The sequence below is a fragment of the Microtus pennsylvanicus genome, chromosome 2 (genome assembly GCF_037038515.1).
Source record: "Microtus pennsylvanicus isolate mMicPen1 chromosome 2, mMicPen1.hap1, whole genome shotgun sequence".
Taxonomy (NCBI): domain Eukaryota; kingdom Metazoa; phylum Chordata; class Mammalia; order Rodentia; family Cricetidae; genus Microtus; species Microtus pennsylvanicus.
In genome coordinates, this window is record NC_134580.1 from 139,104,975 (window position 1) to 139,122,864 (window position 17,890).

General features: G+C 49.4%; 2 protein-coding genes across 3 annotated transcripts in view; both read right to left on the bottom strand.

Annotated features, from left to right (window-relative positions):
- Window positions 1–6,843: 6,843 nt before the first annotated feature.
- On the bottom strand, window positions 6,844–14,147 carry Kcns1 (potassium voltage-gated channel modifier subfamily S member 1). 2 transcript variants are annotated; one of them, XM_075962999.1, is made up of 4 exons: window positions 13,561–14,146; window positions 11,639–11,805; window positions 10,372–11,417; window positions 6,844–8,259 (listed from the first exon to the last, which is right to left on the bottom strand). In XM_075962999.1, the coding sequence occupies exons 3-4, from the start codon at window positions 11,398–11,400 to the stop codon at window positions 7,792–7,794; spliced, it is 1,497 nt and encodes a 498-aa protein (XP_075819114.1). In that variant the 5' UTR covers window positions 11,401–11,417; window positions 11,639–11,805; window positions 13,561–14,146; the 3' UTR covers window positions 6,844–7,791. The 2 variants fall into 2 exon arrangements, with proteins under 2 accessions (XP_075819114.1, XP_075819115.1); XM_075963000.1 differs by lacking the exon at window positions 11,639–11,805 and having other exon boundaries at window positions 6,850–8,259; window positions 13,561–14,147.
- LOC142844422 (WAP four-disulfide core domain protein 5-like) overlaps window positions 12,451–17,890 on the bottom strand; it is a 12,883-nt gene continuing 7,443 nt past the window's right edge. Inside the window, exons 4-6 of the mRNA XM_075962858.1 lie at window positions 14,559–14,624; window positions 13,561–13,718; window positions 12,451–12,458 (exon numbers count right to left, since the gene is read on the bottom strand). Coding sequence (XP_075818973.1) covers window positions 12,451–12,458; window positions 13,561–13,718; window positions 14,559–14,624 — 232 coding nt within the window. The remainder of the gene's footprint in view (window positions 12,459–13,560; window positions 13,719–14,558; window positions 14,625–17,890) is intronic.

A 17,890-nucleotide genomic window follows, 5' to 3' on the forward strand; every position in this document is an offset into this window, starting at 1 on the left:
TCCATCTCTGTGCCTTTGTAAGTTTGAAAATTGACAAATTTGTGTTTGATCAAATTTGATTTATTCTGTGGTGCTTATATAGTTGTGATTTCACCAGCATAAGAGGCCAGGGCTGCTTTGAGCATCAAAATACTTGAGATACAGGTGGGAACAAACATTGGAAGCCATCAAATAAATGATCTCTTCTGCTTTCAGAGGGAAAACCCAACAAGCCCAGAGTGAACAAAGAAAAACATAACTGCCCTGTGACCTTCTGCCATGATGTCTGAGGCCCTCATCTGAAAATTGTTAGTTGTTCATCTCTGGCATGTTACTTTTAATATTCAGTGATAATAAAAATGGATTTTATCATATGGCAACAACCCATGTAATGGAACCTGTCTAAGAAGAAACATATGGTATTGTGTATGGAGATAAATTCTGCTAACATCTGGGACAAGTGAATTATGACAGTGAAATCCTTGATTGAAGCTACCAGTCATACCAAAAGAGCTTCTAACCTATTGTCCCACCCCAGAATAACTGAAGCTGCCTGTCACATAGGAGCTTTTAATTCACCATTTTACCCAATAAACATGGAAGCCATCTACCACCAGAATACCTTTATCAAATCTTGAAGATGGCATCTATTGCAATGAATACTTCTTTTCTATTTCGCTGATTTTTCATATCCCCCTTTAATTTCAAATTCTCTCACAGTTAGCCACTCTTCATTGTCGGACTTTATACTTTTCATATGGGTGTCAGTAAGACTCCTGGCCCTGGGTCCTGGGTCCTGGGTCCTGGGTCCTGGGTCCTGGGTCCTGGGTCCTGGGTCCTGGGTCCAGGACCCAGTGTGGCTTTCTCTCTTTCTGCTGCCTGCCAGTCCAGCTGCAGAACTCCTTATTCAGTACCATGTCTGCCTGTGTACCACCTTCCTTTCATGCTTCTTTCCATGATGACAGTGGACTAAATCTCTGGACTGTAAGCCAGGCCCAGTTAAATGCTTTACTTTATAAAAGTTGCCATGCTCATGACGTCTCCTCATAGCAATAAAACCATAAGACAAGTCAGGTGGTTACTTATTCTTCTGCCTGGAAAGTCAATGGTCTGAGGTTTCAGTGAAAAGGAAAACTTACTTTTTGCGTCTTTTGATATCATTTGATCAGAGAGGGTATTGTAGTTCTCAGAGCGTGCAGCAGAGTTCAGTTACAAGTTAGCAAGGCCCAGCTTGTGTGATGGAGCCTTTGATTTCTAGATCCATTGAATGATATCAAAGGAAAGTCAACTAGGTTAAACCAGATAATGTTTTGGTTATTTATTTCAATTTGGCACAAAATGAAGAACACTTCTGTTCTATGGTAAAGAATAGCCTAAGACTTGGAGTAGAGCCAAGTTAGAATTCCAAAGTTGGCAGCTGATTGTTGCTGAATTCGCACCTTTCTGGAGTTTGGCATTGGTAGAGTAGGATTGTAAGAGGCGTGGCCCACTGAGAGTGTGGGAGAAACCCAAGGCCCTATAAAACTCACGCAAACAGCTCACAACCTTTCTCAGTGTAAGAATGCACAGATTCCTACTTGCTCAAGGTTGCTTGACTGAAAGATGGAATTAATTTGGCCTGGAAAGCTAAAAATGATGGGCAGGAAAGACTCTCTGGCCCAAACAGGATTGCAAAAACTTGTTAATTGATACCATCAGCTGGGGGTATATTGGTGGAAATAGATTTTGTGTGTGTGCTTGCGCCCTTGAGTGTGTGTGTGTGTGTGTGTGTGTGCATGTGTGGTTTTTGATTCAGTGGGGGAAATGTAATTTGGGGTGAGTCTGATTTTGAGATGGCATCACTTACTGGAGATTCGGCCTTCTCTGTTAGCTCCAGGAGCTGGCTGGGCTCTAGCAATTGGATGAGTTGGCTAATGAAACTTGGACCAAGGGCTAGCCCACATGAATTGGGCCTTACAGAATCCAAATCCTTTGGCTTCCTGAAGAGGAAGGGAATAAAAGATTTCTGAAGACAGCATGCTGGACTGGACTTGTTTGTGCTTTCTTCCTGTAAATCTCACTAAGTATGGCCTTCAGTGAACCCAGCATGTTTTTACCCTTGCTCCTGAAGATTGTCCAGGTCAGGAGTGCTTGGGCGGTCTCAAAACACAAGGTGTAAGCAACCATGGAAGACACATGACATCAACCTCTGGTCTCTGTGTGCACACATGCACACATGTGTTATACATATACCAGAAAGAGGAAGGAAAGAAGGGAGGGAAGAGGAGAGAAGAAGGGAAGACAGGAGGGAAAATGACAGAATTTCACTGATACATACATACTGGATTTTGTAGTAATAGGAGCGGCGGGGCTGTGTCCCCAGCACCCCGGCCGCCTGCTAGCTTATGCCCCGAAATAACAACACACAAACTGTATTCATTTAAACATTGCTTGGCCCATTTCTATCTAGCCTCTTCTAGGCTAACTCTCGCACCTGGACTAGCCCATTTCTAATAATCTGCTGTAGCCCACGAGATGGCTTACCAGGGAGCTTCTAGCCTACGTCCATCCTGGGTCGGAGCTTCATCGTGTGTGCCTCAGAGAGCAGAGCTATCCCTGCGTCCTCCCAGGAGAGGGGAGCATGGCGTCTCTGCTCCAGTGAGCAGAGCTGTCTAGTCTTAGCTCACTTCCTCTTCCTCCCAGCATTCTGTTCTGTTTACGCCTCCCACCTATGTTTTAACCTATGAGGGCCAAGCAGTTTCTTTATTGCTTAACCAATGAAATCAACAGATTGATATATGACACTCCCACATCAGGATTTATCTCACACTTTGTCAAAGGCACATACTCTTCTTGTGTAATGGGTTCTGCTGTCAGATTCTGCCTTGTTGGGGCTTGAAGAAGAATGTCAGGCTAACTATAGACATCAAGTAGTCACGTGTTTAATGGTTCCCAATGTAAACTGGGTACTGTGCCCTCCTCCTAGGCACAAAGTCAAGTGTGCCTGGCAAGGACTGTAACACCAAGTGCAGTCATGAGTTCTTGTGGACGATGGATGTGAGCTGGTGCACAAGAAGGTATTCACCATTGAAGAATCATATGTGTCTTCTAAAGAAGCACAACGATCCATTTGCAGAACCATTGCCTCCTCTCTTAATGACTTGAGTTTTGCAAACTTCGAGGTGTTGGTACCCATGAGCAGAATGCTTCCCTAATGGATACAGCAGTGAGTTCCCTGAATTGGAGATTCACTTGGACAAGTGACAATTGGAAATGTCCCTTGGGCATTTCTGATCTTATCCCTATGAATACCAATATAAAGGGAGTTCTAATGCTGACCTGGGTGAACAACTGTACCCTGGAGGGGAAATTCCATGACTGCTACTCAGAGAAAAGGCATCAAGGATTTTAGGTAACACCAGGGCATTCCCTGAGGCATCCTTCGGCACTTTCAGGGTTCAGATTCTCTAGGAATAAAGGGTTAGGTCACCCTATCAAATAGTGACTCTCAACAACTGAAACACCAGCCAAAGGCAGGGTGAACGTGACATGGCAACATAGTCTCAGCGCCCCAGCAGCCTCTGAGCATCACAGGGATGGGACAAAGCCGTGGATTCTTCCTCATGACAGGGGCTTTCCTCTCCTTTTCTCCAGTCTCATTCACAGAGCATGCTGGTGACAGTCCGCTTGCTGGTTACAGAATATTGAGATTGGATGAGTGGCACCAGTAGAAGATTGAACTTAAGAGCTGGGTCCGTTAACAGGACATGATTTTGGGGGTGCTTTCACTTCAGAGAGGGGATCAGTGTTGTTATATGTGACAGTTTCTGCACGTGTGTGGGTGAGGTGTGTTGAGAAACCCAGGGTTGGACTGTAGTGGACACCTGTTGTTTTTGACCCTCCTTTAAGTGACAACATGTAGGCTTGTCTTTGAATTACTAATTTCATTCCATCTGCTGTACTTGTAAACCTGGCACTCTACCCTCCAGCCCCATGAGAGAAAGGCAGATGACTCAGCCAGACCACCATCCTTCCTGGAGGGAAACCGGATCCATAAGCAAAGAGATGCAGGGGAACGGGTCTGGGAGATGGTTCAGGGGTTAGGAACACTTGCTGCTCTTCCCGAGTAACTCCAGCTCTGGGAAAACACACACACCGCATACACACACACACACACACACACACACACACACACGCACGCACACACACGCACACACACACGCACACACATGCACACACACGGTGATGAGAGGTGAAATGCCTTCAAGGCAGTATCCCTAGACAGAAGGATTCTGGACTGCGACTGAGGTCCCCAGAACTCTCCTCATGTCTCCGTTGCCTCGGGCCCTGTCAGTCAGTTTTTCCTTTGGGTAAACTTGATATAGTTACTTCACTTCCGCGGATTGAATGGTGGCCTTAGATCCCTCGCAGGGATCTCCGGGACCTGTGAATGTTACCTTATTCAGAGTGCGGGTCTTTGCAATTGTGATTAAAGGGCTCTTGAGATGACATCATCTTGAATCACCCCTTCAGGCCCTAAATGCCATCAAAAGGCTCTTTATAGGAGAAAAGTTTTGGGAAATTTAGCACCCAGCGGAAAATGTGAGGAGATGCCAGGGGCAGAGACGGGAGCGATGCCAGCTGCCGAAGAGGTGTGTGTGGGGTTGGGACTCTCCTACAGTGCCCAGAAGCGGAGTCCTGCTAACAACATCTTGATTGTAGACTTTTGACTTTGAGAATTGTGTAAGAATAAATGTGTTGTTTTAAGCTGTTTAGTCTGTGGTAATTTGTTACAGAACCACTGAAAAAGAATATACCTTCTGATTCTTTTTTTTTTTTTTTTTTTTGCTGGTTTCTAGTGTTTGCAGCCAAAGACTCATGCCTGTTGCCGTCACTCATAGGTTTGATTGTTTCATTAACTGTTTTCCTTTTATGTGTTGCTGGGGCCCGAACCCAGGGTCTCATGCATGCTAGCGAAGTGCTCTCTCACTAAACTATAATCTCCGCCCTTGTTATTTTGAAACTAAATTGCCCGGGATGGCCCAGAACTCACTCTATAGCCCAGCCTGAACTTGAAATCTTCCTCGGCCTCCCTAGTCACTGGGATTGTAGGCCTGATGGGTGACACTTTCTGACAATGTTGATTCCAGCTGGATTCTTGTCACGTGCAAGCTGTTCTGGCTGGTGCCACCACAGACAAAGCCGTGAGGATGTGGGCTGTGAGTCACTCCGTTGTATTGACTGCCCACTCTCCCCAGTCACTCAGAGCAAATCTGCCCACCAGCTCCAGGCTAGCAGAGGCAGGTGAGTGGCTGGGCACAGATCTCTGTTGGTGTACCCCTTTCCAGCAATCCACCGGAGCGGGAGAGAGCCACTGCATTGCCGCCTGGATGGCAAGCAACCTGCAGCAGACTCGAGCCAGACGGGTCTCCCCTCATCTGTCCCCACACCACGTTTCCAGTTCGTTTTGAAGGATCAGAAAGTCTGGATGTGTATTAAGCCAGGTCAAAGGAACGTGCGGGAAACTCTCTCTCTACTCTGTCCCTCGAGCTGGGCACAGTTGGACACAGATGTTAGGAGGTGAATATGCTGGAGAGAAGTTTAGCAGGATGAGCTCCCCGGAGGCCTTTTAGCTTAGCTCCTGTCTCTGCCGCAGTCTGGAGACTGGGAATCCATGTGTTGGGTGTTTGTTGTGTACTCTATTTGGAATACTCTTTCCCGGAACCCATTTCTGTCCAGTCGCTATTTGTCCTTACTAGAGCAGGTTAGACTGTCACTCACTCAGGAAAGCATACTCTGAGGGTCTCAGGTGACAGACTCTGGGACAGGGCACATCCCCATGGTTTCCTTCCCAGTAAACAATCAGGAAAGTTTGTGACTTTACTTTTTTTTTCTTTTCTTTTTTCTTTTTTTAGTTTTTCGAAACAAGGTTTCTCTGTATAGCTTTGGTGCCTGTCCTGGAACTAGCTCTTATAGACCAGGCTGGCCTCGAACTCACAGAGATCCGCCTGCCTCTGCCTCACCACCACCCGGCCCTCTTGAACCTGGTAAGCAGTCGGGCGGAGGTCCAGCAGCCAAGGCAGATCTGGCAGGGGTCAGAAGAGGGTGAACTTGATGGCTTGTGTGGGAGGGGACAGAGGAGGCGCTATGGGAAACTGGAGAGCTCATTCCTCCTCCAAAGGCATTGAAAAAAAAGTCTAAAATTACCATTCACCTGAAGGAAACGGGTCTGTAGGCCACACAGGGAAGCCTTAGCTTAGAACTCTCCCAGTAATGATCCACTAAATGAGGTAATGACAAACCACAATGGAGTCATTGTTAAAAGTCCCCAAGCCAAAGCGGGTCTGGGGACAGACTGCCCTGTGCGCCTCCTTTGCAGTGTTGGTCACACCCTTTCAAGAGCAGGGTCTCTCTATTTCCTCTTTCCTCCCAGTGCCTGGTGCCCGGTAGGCTGTAGCAATTGCTCAGTCTAGGCAATATACACCAACCCACCCTGCTCCAATCATGGGGATGAGCCAGACGATGTCTTCTACCTTGGGGCTCAGTGTGATGGAAGAAATGGGAACTGAGGGAGACCCTGATGGTACGGAAATGTGAGCTTAGCTGCACCGTGTTAAAACGTGGGGACTGGACGGACCCCTTCACAACTTGTTCAGCCAAAGGGACAAGAGATTTCACTGGGGAGTACAAAAGATGCACCTCCATCAAGGATGACAGGACCAGGACTGGCCGAGAGGGACAGGAAGCTCAAGCATTTGCCTGGGTGCTACCTCGAGAGCAGGGCTAGAGTTCTGTGGGACGGACAGAAGGAACTTTCAAGGGTGGAATGGTAGCTGTGGTGGCCAGGCTATATTGCTGTGATAAAGATCATGACCAAAGCAACTTGGAGAGGACAAAGTTTATTTGGCTTACGTATCTCAGGTCCTTTGAAGAACGTCAAGGCAGGGACTCAAGGCAGGAACCTGGGGCAGGAGCTGAAGCAGAGACCATGGAGCAACACTGGTCACTGACTTGCTCTTATGCCTTATTCAGTTTGCTTATATACCCAGGACCACCTGCCTAGGAAAGGTACCGCCCACAGGAGGCTGGGCCCTCCCATATCAGTCATTATTCAAGATCCTGTCCCACAGGCTTGCCTGCAGGTGATCTAATGGAGGTGTTTTCTCAGCTGAGCTTCCACATCCCAGATAACTTTAGCTCTAGTCAAGTTGACAAAACCCAAGCAGGACAGGAGCAAACACAGCAGCCCTCTGCCACCAGCCGTTCAAAGCTGAGCTGCTTGTAAGTCCGTGTGACTGATGGGTTAGGTTCCGGTTTTGGGAACAGGGGTTGGCCGCCTTTCCTACAGCAGGTGTAGAGCTAGGTCTAGGTCCCAGAAGGCTCTGTTCAGGTTTGCTCTCTAAGTCAGCTCTAGGAAGCAGAGCTGAAGATGGTTGTGCTATTGATCCTACAGACTGCTTAAGGACTCGGCCCCAGCTCCTTCCAGGCACTTAACATTAAAAGCTTCTTCACAGCAGTCCTGCGACATTTGGGTGAGCTTCAGTTCCTTATCTGTGAAATGGGAATAGTTGTCTGCCGGCACAGGGCTAAAGGGGCTCGTATAGAGACCATCCTCTTCTTCCTCCTGGTGCACACCAGCTTCAAAGGACGTTGATATGTGAGGTCGTGGAATATAGGGTAGTACTATCCTGCCCTGGGTTTTTCTAGAAAGATCTGTAGCCCCCAGTTCCCTTACTCAGGTAGATGACGCCCATGCAGAACTTAAGCAGGGGATGACTCTGCTCTATGTTGGTTGATGCTGAGGCTGTGGGGAGGGAATGTGGAGCCCTGGTTTTAAAAACTCTGAGGTTTTGCAGGCTCACTGGGGGCCTGGGTCTCCAGGTCTGTAGACCGCCCCTCCTGAGAAGTCTCTTGGGATGTTTCCAGAGACACCTCTGACACCCCGTCCACGCTGCTCAGCAAGTCCTCAAACGCCCGCTGCCCGCTGCTCCGTACTGCTGCCTCTAATGCCTTCTGGCGCCGGTAGAAGTGGGAAAACTTGTTGAAGATGATGGTGATGGGGAGTGCCACCACCAAGATGCCCCCCAGGATGCAGCCTGAAGCCGCCAGCTTGCCAGCCACAGTCTCCGGCACCACATCCCCATAGCCCACAGTGGTCATGCTCACGGTGCCCCACCACCAGCAGGCGGGGATTGTGTCAAAGCCTTCGTTTTCTTCTTCAGCGGTGTAGGCCACACCAGAGAACACTGACACACCCACGGCCAGGTACAGCAGTAAGATGCCCACTTCACGGTAGCTGTGCTGGAAAACAATGTATGAACCCAAGTCAGAACCGAGAGAACCACAGTTTATATTTCATAATGCAAAGGATTGGTTTTATGTACATTTGAATTGCTCTAAAGCGTTTCTGACAAGAACAAAAAAGACTGTCTGCCCCACAAGAAAACGGAGAGGGCATGGCTTTCCCAGGCCATCGAAGAACACACTTGTTTATGGGTGCCTGGTTCTCAAACAAAGCAAATCTGCTTGCCCTGCCCACCAGGGACAGTTGGAAACAGTTGGAGACCTTTTTGGTTGTCATAGCAGGGACAGGCTGGTATGTATCCATACGGGCCACAGATAAGGCTTACTATCTCACAGAATGTAAGAGTGAAGAATTGCTTGTCCTGAAATGTCACCAATTCTGAGAATCCCCTAACTTCAGTAGGGTCTCTTAGACTGTAACATAGAGAAGAATTATGTGGGGGATTTGTTTAAAAGACAGAACTTGATTAAGTAGGTCTGGGGCAGAGCTTCCTGGCAAGCTTCTGGGTGTCGAGGAAGCAGCGGATGGTCTGGGACCTCACTTTAGCTCACGTTAGTAGTAAGCCCCTCCCCCACGCCATGCTGTTATGCCTGTGCCTTGACTCTCACAGCCTGATTATTCATCTTCTCCCTCCTTGTCGACAAAGCTAGGAGCCTCTGATTCTCTGCAAACTAGGAAGGTTTGGGCAGCATACGGCTCTTCCCTGGGGCGATTTTGAATTAAAGGGGTCTGGCTAGCATCCTTCCTGTACCTGCTTGGTACCCAAGGGTTCTCCCCAGGTCACATGCAGTGGCTAGTATCCTGGCTGCCCTGCATTAGGACTTGCAAGATGCTGTATCATCAAGGTTGGGAGGGACTTCCGAGCCCCTTTCTGGGGATCCTTCACAGGGTCGCCTAGGGCATGGGAGAGCACAAAAGGCTGGAGCTGGGCACAGCGGGCTTGTTCTCTGGGGTCTGCCACTTATTAAAGAGACTCCCACAAGTCCTGTTGCCTCTTAGAACCTTAGTTTCCACGTCTGTAGTGGCACAAAGCTCCTCAGAGCCCTTGGAACAAAAAAGAATAAAAAACATGGGTCCAGAGTTCCGTGTCCCTCAGTACCTCAACCGCCACATCTCTTCCTGCTGTGCCCCCTCTGCTGACATTCACTCTGCTCCCTTATCTGACTGTGGATACACGTAGATCATGTTGCCTCCCTCCCTGAACCAGGCAAATTTCACCCTCTGGGCAGGACCAGTAGCCAATAAACTGCAACCAGGCTAATAAAACAGCCTAGCCACACCAGGATCTTCATTTACGGGAAGAAAATAAATTATAGCATCTTCCCGAGGAAGTTGTCCTAAGGACTAATCAATAATGAATGTGAAGTTGGCATGGAACACTCATTCTGTGCAAAGTAAGTGTTAGCACTTAGGCTATTCCCAGGCTAGGAGTGACCCAAGACTACCTGACTACCTGTGCCTTCCAATGGTGCTAGAAGAAAGGAACCTGGAGAGAAGCCAGTTAGCATCCTGCTTTGCATATTTCCATGTGTTATGTTTTATTTGATATTTGACAGGCACATCAAAAGCCCTTCCCTCTCTTAATCACTTAGTGATCTCTCAGCCCCATGGTTCACTCCATTTTATTTTCTATACTTAACTTAATATATTAATTTTTCTTTATTCTCCTGGGGAAATATAGGTAGCACCAAGCCCTTTTAAGTTTTTTGGAGATTTACTTTTATTTACATGTAGGGGTGTTTTGCTTGCATGTGTATTTGTGCACCACATGTGTGCAATGCCCGTGGAAGCCAAAAGAGGGCATCAGATGCTCTGGAACTGAAGTTAACAGACTGTTGTGAGCTGGGAACCAAACCAGGATCCTATGGAAGAGTGGTTATTGCTCTTAACCAAGCTACCATTCCTGGTCCGATAAGCCCTTCCTTACAGAGTTACAGGGTTAGATCAGGGTGAATATGAATGTATATCTGGCCTCTAGCCTTATGCCTGGCTCAATAGGGAGCATCTTAGTCCATGGGCACCTGTTTGTGGTAAGGCTATACACGCAGCAGTTAATCCACCCTGCTCTATGTCTTCCCTCTGTCCCAACCTTGCCTCAGCCATCCTACCTTGAGCGTGGCCCCCAGCGAGCGCAGCCCAGTGGAGTGGCGTGCCAGCTTGAGCACACGGAAGATGCGCATGAGGCGGAACACTTGCACCACTTTGCTCAGGTCTCCAAGCCCCTCTCCACTGCTGGCTCCACGCCGGTCACCAAGCGCCACACCAGCCAGCAGTGTGAGATAGAAGGGCAGTACAGACACAATGTCGATGAGATTGAGCGGGTGGCAGAAGAAGTTGCGCGTGCTAGGAGCCAGCAGCAGCCGCGATGAGACCTCGAAGCTGAACCAAGCGATGCAGAAGTACTCGAGGCGGCGCAACACTGGGTCATCTCGCACATCCTCCACGCTGCGCCCCGCAGCCACTGCAGCCACTGCAGCCGCTGCCTCCCGGGCTTGGTACTCCGGCAAGCTGTGGATGCACATGGCAGCGATGGAGGCGAGCACCACGCCGATGGACACACAGCTGAAGAGCTTGCTGGGCAGCGAGTAGCCGGGGTTCTCCATGGTGAGCCAGAGGCGGCGACGCAGGCGGCCGCAGCGTGCTGCACCGTAGCTGGCCAACTCCCGCTGCACGTCGGAGATCTCGTCGGGGCATGGGTCCACGCTGCTGGGCGCGTCACTGTCCTCGTCCCAGGCTCGAGGGCGTGTCACGCGCCGCTCCAGGTACCGCGCACGGCAGCACGTGGCCAGTGCGTTCTCGCCCAGGCCCCAGTAGTCGGCCTCCTGGCCGAAGGCGAAGACGCACAGCTCGTCCAGCACGTGCAGGTGGCCGGTGCGGTAGAAGTGCAGGAGGCCGAGGAAGAAGCCCGGGTGTCGATCGAAGTAGAACTCGCGCGCTGCTGCATCATAATCGTCGCAGAGGCGCCGTGCCTGCTCCTCAGATGCCGCGGCCTGTAGGCGGCCCAGCCTTGTGCCCGGGAAGCGTGCTAGGGCACGCGCACTCAGCAGCCGCCGCACTCCGCCTACATTCACACGCAGCGCCTCATCTCTTGTCCTCCAGGGGACCCGGGAGCCCAGCCCTGGGGACTCGCTCACCATGGCGTAGGTTTGCTGCCCTGTGGGTTAAAATGCTCTGCTCCATCTCCAGACAGGGTGTTGGAGACTGTGTGAAGTGCCAGGCATGTAGTAGATGCTCAGATAGTGAATGACCCCTGGACTCAAGTCAGGCCTGGGGCTGAATATCCTTCAGCCACAGACTTGATGACTTTGACTAAATCACCCATCCTCCCTATGCCCAATTCATTTCCTCCAGGGCACAACAAATGGGGAGGCCTACCTTAAAGGGCTTTAGAAGCGATGGGATGGTGGCATCGACAAGATGCTCTGTAGGACACCTCTCCTTTATTCCTGGACAAGCTTGGGTTTAGGAAGCCAGATGTCTATGGTGGCTCTTCGGAACCTCGGTATACTCCTCCATGGATGGGGCCAGCTGAGGCTTACTACCTAGGATTGTTAAGATTCTTAAGATCGAGAGACTCTTGATTCTCCGAGTGTATTCCCTGAACTAAAAGAATCTTCATCACAGGGATAGGTCAAGGATGCAGTCTGTCTGTCTTGATTTCAATACTGAGAACTGGGGTAGGAGCCTGAACTCTGTGTTTTTATATTGTTTTATTTGTTTATCTATTGTGGAGATAGGATCTCACCATGCAGCCATGGAGCCCACTCAGGCTGATAGCAAACTTTTGATCCTTGTGACCCAGTCTCCTGAGGGTTGGGATTCCAGACACGTACCAGTGCACCCAGCCAGTCTGTTTGCAAGAAACCTGGAGGGTGATTCTAATACCTGTCAAGTTGAGAGTTACTGGGATAGACTATGTACTGCTATGCCTGCGGTGTCCTTCAGACCCGACCTTAAACCTTAGCAGTCACACACTTCCTATTAGGAAATTCTTCCCCAGCGGGCATCAGAATAGCCACTTGAAAGTGAGGAGAAAATGATTGTGTGGGCTAACATCTTCTTCAGGCTCACAGAGGAGTTTGTTAAATTATGCACCTGTGTCACTGTCTTCTGGAGTCAGGCAAACCAGAATTTAACTCTATCCTTAATGGACCTGGCCCTTGGCTACCATGTTTCTTCTCTAGATCTCAGTTTCCTGCAGAACGCACAAAGCAGACAAGAGCACACATCCCAGAGTTAGCCAGGGGGTCCAGATGGTTTATGGAAATGTTGGCTTCACTTGGTACTCCAGAAATGCTAGATTCTTCCACTGTCTCCTGATCCCTGGTCCTCCTGGATCTGAGGGCAGCTGCTGGCTCATCCCTGCTCCATGAAACTGTGTAATTTCATCTGTACCGGGAAAGTCAGTGATGCCTTCTTCCAGGGTATGAGATGGCAGGTACGCCAAGGCCTGGAGCCAAGATGCCCTTCACTAATGTTGGACTTGGCATTAGGGGGTTAGTATTCCATCTTTAGCTTGGCTGTTCTGCTCTGGTCATGGCACTGTGAGAGAATACACGCCAAGTCCCTGGTATACAATGAATGTTCAGTAAACTTCAAAATCATGTCCCTTGCTTTCATCAGATCTGGGTTTGGATCCTGAACTTGCCACTTCCTAGCTGTTGACCTGAGTGGATCCATTGCCCTCTCTGAGCTTTTGGTTTGTTTCCTCCTCTGTAGTCAGGACTACACTGGAGAACCTCTGAGGACTAAAACCAAGCCTGATGCTTAGGGCCGTGCAGCCCCCGCCCCATAATTGGTGCCTCATTGGCATCCTCCACCGGCTTTGGCGTCAAAACATACGGGATTTTATTCCACTTCTGTCACACTTTAGAAGGATGATAGAAGGGGATTTATCTGGCACTCACTCCCCTGCTGTATGAATTCGCATAATTAATTCAGCAAACATTTCTCGTTAAGACTCTCAGTCAGTCAGAGAGACTGAATGACTTGTTCAAGATCACCCAGACTGTCTGTGGGCCTCTCGTGACTGGTTTAGCATGCTTGATACTTTCTGTGAGCAGCCCCGCGTGCTGGCCTCTTCCCTGAGCTCCTCACACAAAACGCACTCGGCTTTATCCTGACACCACCCGGGTTTTCTAAATCCCATTTTACAGAATGTGCAAGCAAGACCATCCCGGTACCGCTATCCCTCTTTGCAGGTCTCCTAGAACGGACTGACTATAGCACCTGGAATCCTCAGGCTATCCCCGCCTCCCAATACCCAGCCACGCCCCTCCTCAAGGGAGGCTCCTTACCTGTCCTGGCCTCAGGGAGTCCAACGCGCCGGTCCCCCAAGGCGCCGTTGGGGCTGTTTTGTGCCCCGGAGGCCCCGCTGCGCCTCTCTACTGCGGAGGCCCCGCGGCCCCCTCCTTTCCTGTGTTCCCGTCCCCCGCGGCTGAGGCCGCATCGATCGCTGCCGGGGGAGGGAGGGAGGCCGCGGGCGGCCGGAGGCGGTGGTTTCTATTCTTGCCTGGGATGGATGGGGACCTAACAGTTGGGAGCATCCTTCAAAGTCAGAGCCCGGAGGGATGGGACGGTTAGGGAATGGGGACGCCCTTGGAGAAAGGTTTTAAACGCTGGCCCAGAAATGGCAGAGATCACGATCTGCTTAATTTAGTGATTAGTAAGTGCCAGGCAGCGTCTCAAGTGACTTAGCCCAGACATTTTTGACACAAACGTGGCAGAGGCAAGCTCTTAAGCTTCTGAATTTATAGGTGACCCCAGGTACTTGCTCAGACTGTGGAGGTCTGCGTTGGGAGGTTGTGGAGGGTGCTTTATCTCCTGGGAGCCCCAGCTGTGCCTGCGTAGGCTCTGGTGTATTCTTCTCTCCAAGTGAGTTGTGAAACCAGTCCTGGTCCTTCTGTCCAGGAGGCTCAGAACTCCCACTCACCGAGAGAATCCGGATTACTTCCTTCCTGGAGGGCTGGGGATGGGGAGGGAGGGGAGGGTTCAGCAGTGCTGATCACTTAGAAACCTCCGTCCTCCAGCATTTCCTGGGTGGCCGCTGTGTGTGCCCCTTCACTCATAACCATAGTCATCATATTGACTGAGCACCTCCCTTGGGCCAGCGCAGGCCCCTTCCTATCAGTCAGTGCGGGAATGCTGGCTGGGTGGGGTGTAAGGCTTGAGAAGCGAGGGACTCTAGGTCACATGACTGAAGCTTACACCAAGTGAACAACAGATACCGACTGAGCCACCTCTGCCGTTTACAGGTTCTGGACTGGAAATGAGGTTCAGTTGGTAGAGTGCTTGCCTGTTGAGCACGAAGCCCTTGGGGTTGATGCCCAGGACTGTGCAAACCAGGCCCTGTTGCTTATAGCTGTAATCCAAGCAGTCAGGGTGCCAAGGTGGGAGGATTGGAAGTTCAAGGTCATCCTTGCTTGGATAGTGAGTTCCAGGCAGGCTGAGACACCTAAGATATTATTTCTGTTTTTTTGTTTGTTTTGTTTCTGATAGCAGCATTAAAGTGAAAAGCAGAGTGCTGGAAAGGTGGCTCAGCAGTTGGCTGCTCTTCTGGAGGTCTTGCTTGAGTTCATCTTCTAGCGCCCACATGGTGACTCACAAACTGTCTATGACTATAATCCCATGGGAGCCGATGTCCTCTTCTGGTGTGTAGACAAACATGCAGACAAAATACCACATACAGAAGCAAACATCTTTTAAAAAACATGATTTTTAAAAAAATATATTTTAATCCAATATATCCCAATACAATTTTAACATAATATTAATAGAGAAATTAATAATGAGATGCTCTCTATATTCACTTTTGGGCTAATTCTTTAGAATGTAGTATGCTAGGTTTTTTTTTATTGCAGCCCTACCTTACAAAATTGTCATCTCACCATTTCTGTAGATCAGGAGTCAGAATGGCATAGCTAGACTCTGTGCTCATTCATGTGTGCTTGAATGTATATGCATGTTAGTATATGCATGTGTATATGCTGTTAGTGTATGTGTGTGCTAGCATATGTATATGCTGTTAGTGTATTGTGTATGTATGTGTGTTAGTATATGTATATGCTGTTAGTGTATGTGTATGCATGTGTGTTAATATATGTGTGTACATGTATATGAGTGTTAGTATATGTGTGTTAGTATAAGTGTGTGCTTGAGTGTATGTGACTTACTGATTTGCTTCTGGAGTATGATGATGACATGTCTCTTCTGTGATTAGATATGTAAGGTTATAATTGCTGTTGACTTTGATGAAGCAAGTTACCATGCTGGAAGAGCAAGAAAATGAGGGTGACCCGTGGCCACTGCCAGCTGGGTGTTTGATTCCTTTGCCCTCACAGAGCTGAAATGCTGCCAGCAAATGCTTGCAAGCTGAGGCCTCTGCAGCTGAAGCTCAGATAAGATTCCCACCCAGGCTGAAGGCGGCTGCAGTCTCAGGAAGTGTAGGATCTGTGCCTCCATCTCTTAACTCAAGGACATTATGGTGTAATGAGTGTGTGTTTAATGCACTTCATTGACAGTGGCCTGTTACTCTGCAATAGATAAGGCCTTTGCCACTGGACCCCTGTGTGACCTTGAACCAAGTGTCTCTCCTTGGCTGGGCTGTTTCTCTTCCTTACTTGCAAAATGAAAACCATATCCAGCTTTTGGATCTCAGAGCAGGTTAGCACATGCTGTGCCATCCCCACAAATAGCTTTCCCTTCCTCTTGCTTTCTCGGGCTATGTTAGCTGCAGGGACAGGAACAGCCTGTCTTTTGCAAGGGGATGCGGCTGACACAGCTGCTCCTGAGCAGCGCTGAAGATCGGGCTCCTCGGGACTCCCTCCTCCGCTCTGTGCTGGAGTCCTCATCCCAGGAGCGCAGGACGCTAGTGCTTCAGGCACAGCCTTGAGGCTGTTGGGATGCCTTCCCTTTTGACAAGCTTGTCCAAGGGGAGAGGGGAAGCCGGAGCTACACTTGTTTCTGCAGTTGCCCCATGAGCTTTCCCCACTGGCACGCTCTTGTGAGCCTCTTCTTCTGGTGTACTTCTCTATGGCATCTGTCACCCTCCACTCCCCCAGGGACACTGCTAAATCAGCACCATCAAATGAATCTGTGTGCCAAGATTCCTACTGGGGGAGCCCAACCAAGACAGTTCTCTAGGTTGTCGGTGTAGCAGCTGCCTTCCAGGAAGTGTGAAGGGTTCATGGGGGGAGGGGGGGGAAGAAGCGAAAGGCCGACTTTGTCAGTGGGAAAACAATGTCTTAGGAAGTAGACTTCCCGTAGACTAATTTCTACTTCTAACTGGCCAGTCTTGAGCCACATGGACATCTCAAGCTGGAAGCCAAGAAGGAATAAAAGTCTTTTAAAGTTAATTTAACTTTAAATCAGTACGGAATGTTATTCAAGTACACAGATATACAGATGTGGCTGAACTAACCTTTCAAGTTTCTGCCTCTGTGTTGCCATGGGCAGCATGTAGAATGTCATAAGCATACCAGGAGCTGAGTGGTATGGACAATGTTTCTAAACGGGGAAACTATTGTTGGATATGGGGGAGGGGGAATGGATGACTGGCGTGTTGCACTTTCTCACTTCTGCTTGGACAGCTTCTAGGATGAATTAGGCCTCTATCATGGCCTCCTGTCTGCTGGCAGATCTTTGAAACCTGGTGTATATCATACAGATTCCTAGCTAGGCCTTTGTCCCATCCACTAGAGTGTGAGGCAGGGCCTGCAGCCTATAGCAAGTGCTCAGCAAACACTATTGAATGAGTAAGGACAGAAAGCAAGATTGGCATTTGTAAGGGAACCAACCAGGTTCCCAGAATGCCAGGAGACTTTCCCTGAGGACAGTGGAGAGAGGCAGTGGGTTTGCAGCAGGACTTTAGCTGCTGAGGACGGGAGAGATGCTGCAGAGACAAGGCTAGTCTCCAAGAAGCAGATGGTGAGTGGGCCAGGAATCGGGCTGGAGGGAATGTATGGCCATTCCCCCTATAATTAGAGAAGCCACAGCCTGTGACCTGGCACCTCCTGTCCCTCCAGGGATCTAGCTCAGAATCTGGAACCTCCAGAGAGCCACGGGACCACTGACCTCCAAAAGTTAGTTGGCTTATATGGGAGCTTCCTTCCTGAGCCTCGGAATTTTCATCCTCTTCTCCCTGGAGAATGAAACCCAGGGACAATCAGGTGTGAACCAACAGGCCTCTGACATCTAGGATTGAGCCTGTTCACAGAACCTTCTCGGGACTGTGCGAGAAGCCTCATTTTTTTCATCTGTGGACACTTGTTAAAGCATCCACCTACTGTAACTACTTACTAGGGATATAATGAATTGGGACCCAACCATTCCGGGTTGAATCCTAGCTCTGGTTTGTATGGCTCCTTGGGTTTGTCCAAAGCCACCTCTTTATCCCTCGGTTCTCTTCATATGTGAAACGGAGAAACGAAAGCTACCCAGTAGACCTGTGAGGGTGCAGTGGGATTGATTGATTGATTGATTGATTGGCCGTGTGAATGAAAGGATGTGGGGCACAGGGTGGGTACCTGTCATGTTCCCCTCTTGTCTGGGTTTATCATTATCCAAAGGAGATGCTGGAGTTTAATTCTGACTGCATCACCTCCTATCACCTCCCAGCTAAGAGCTGGG

Excerpts from the sequence above, each read along its gene's own strand:
- Kcns1 (XM_075962999.1), bottom strand. The coding sequence starts at position 11,400 with ATGGTGAGCGAGTCCCCAGGGCTGGGCTCCCGGGTCCCCTGGAGGACA. Across the intron at positions 8,260-10,371 it reads CGCTGGGGGCCACGCTCAAG|CACAGCTACCGTGAAGTGGG; the intron begins GTAGGATGGCTG and ends ATTGTTTTCCAG.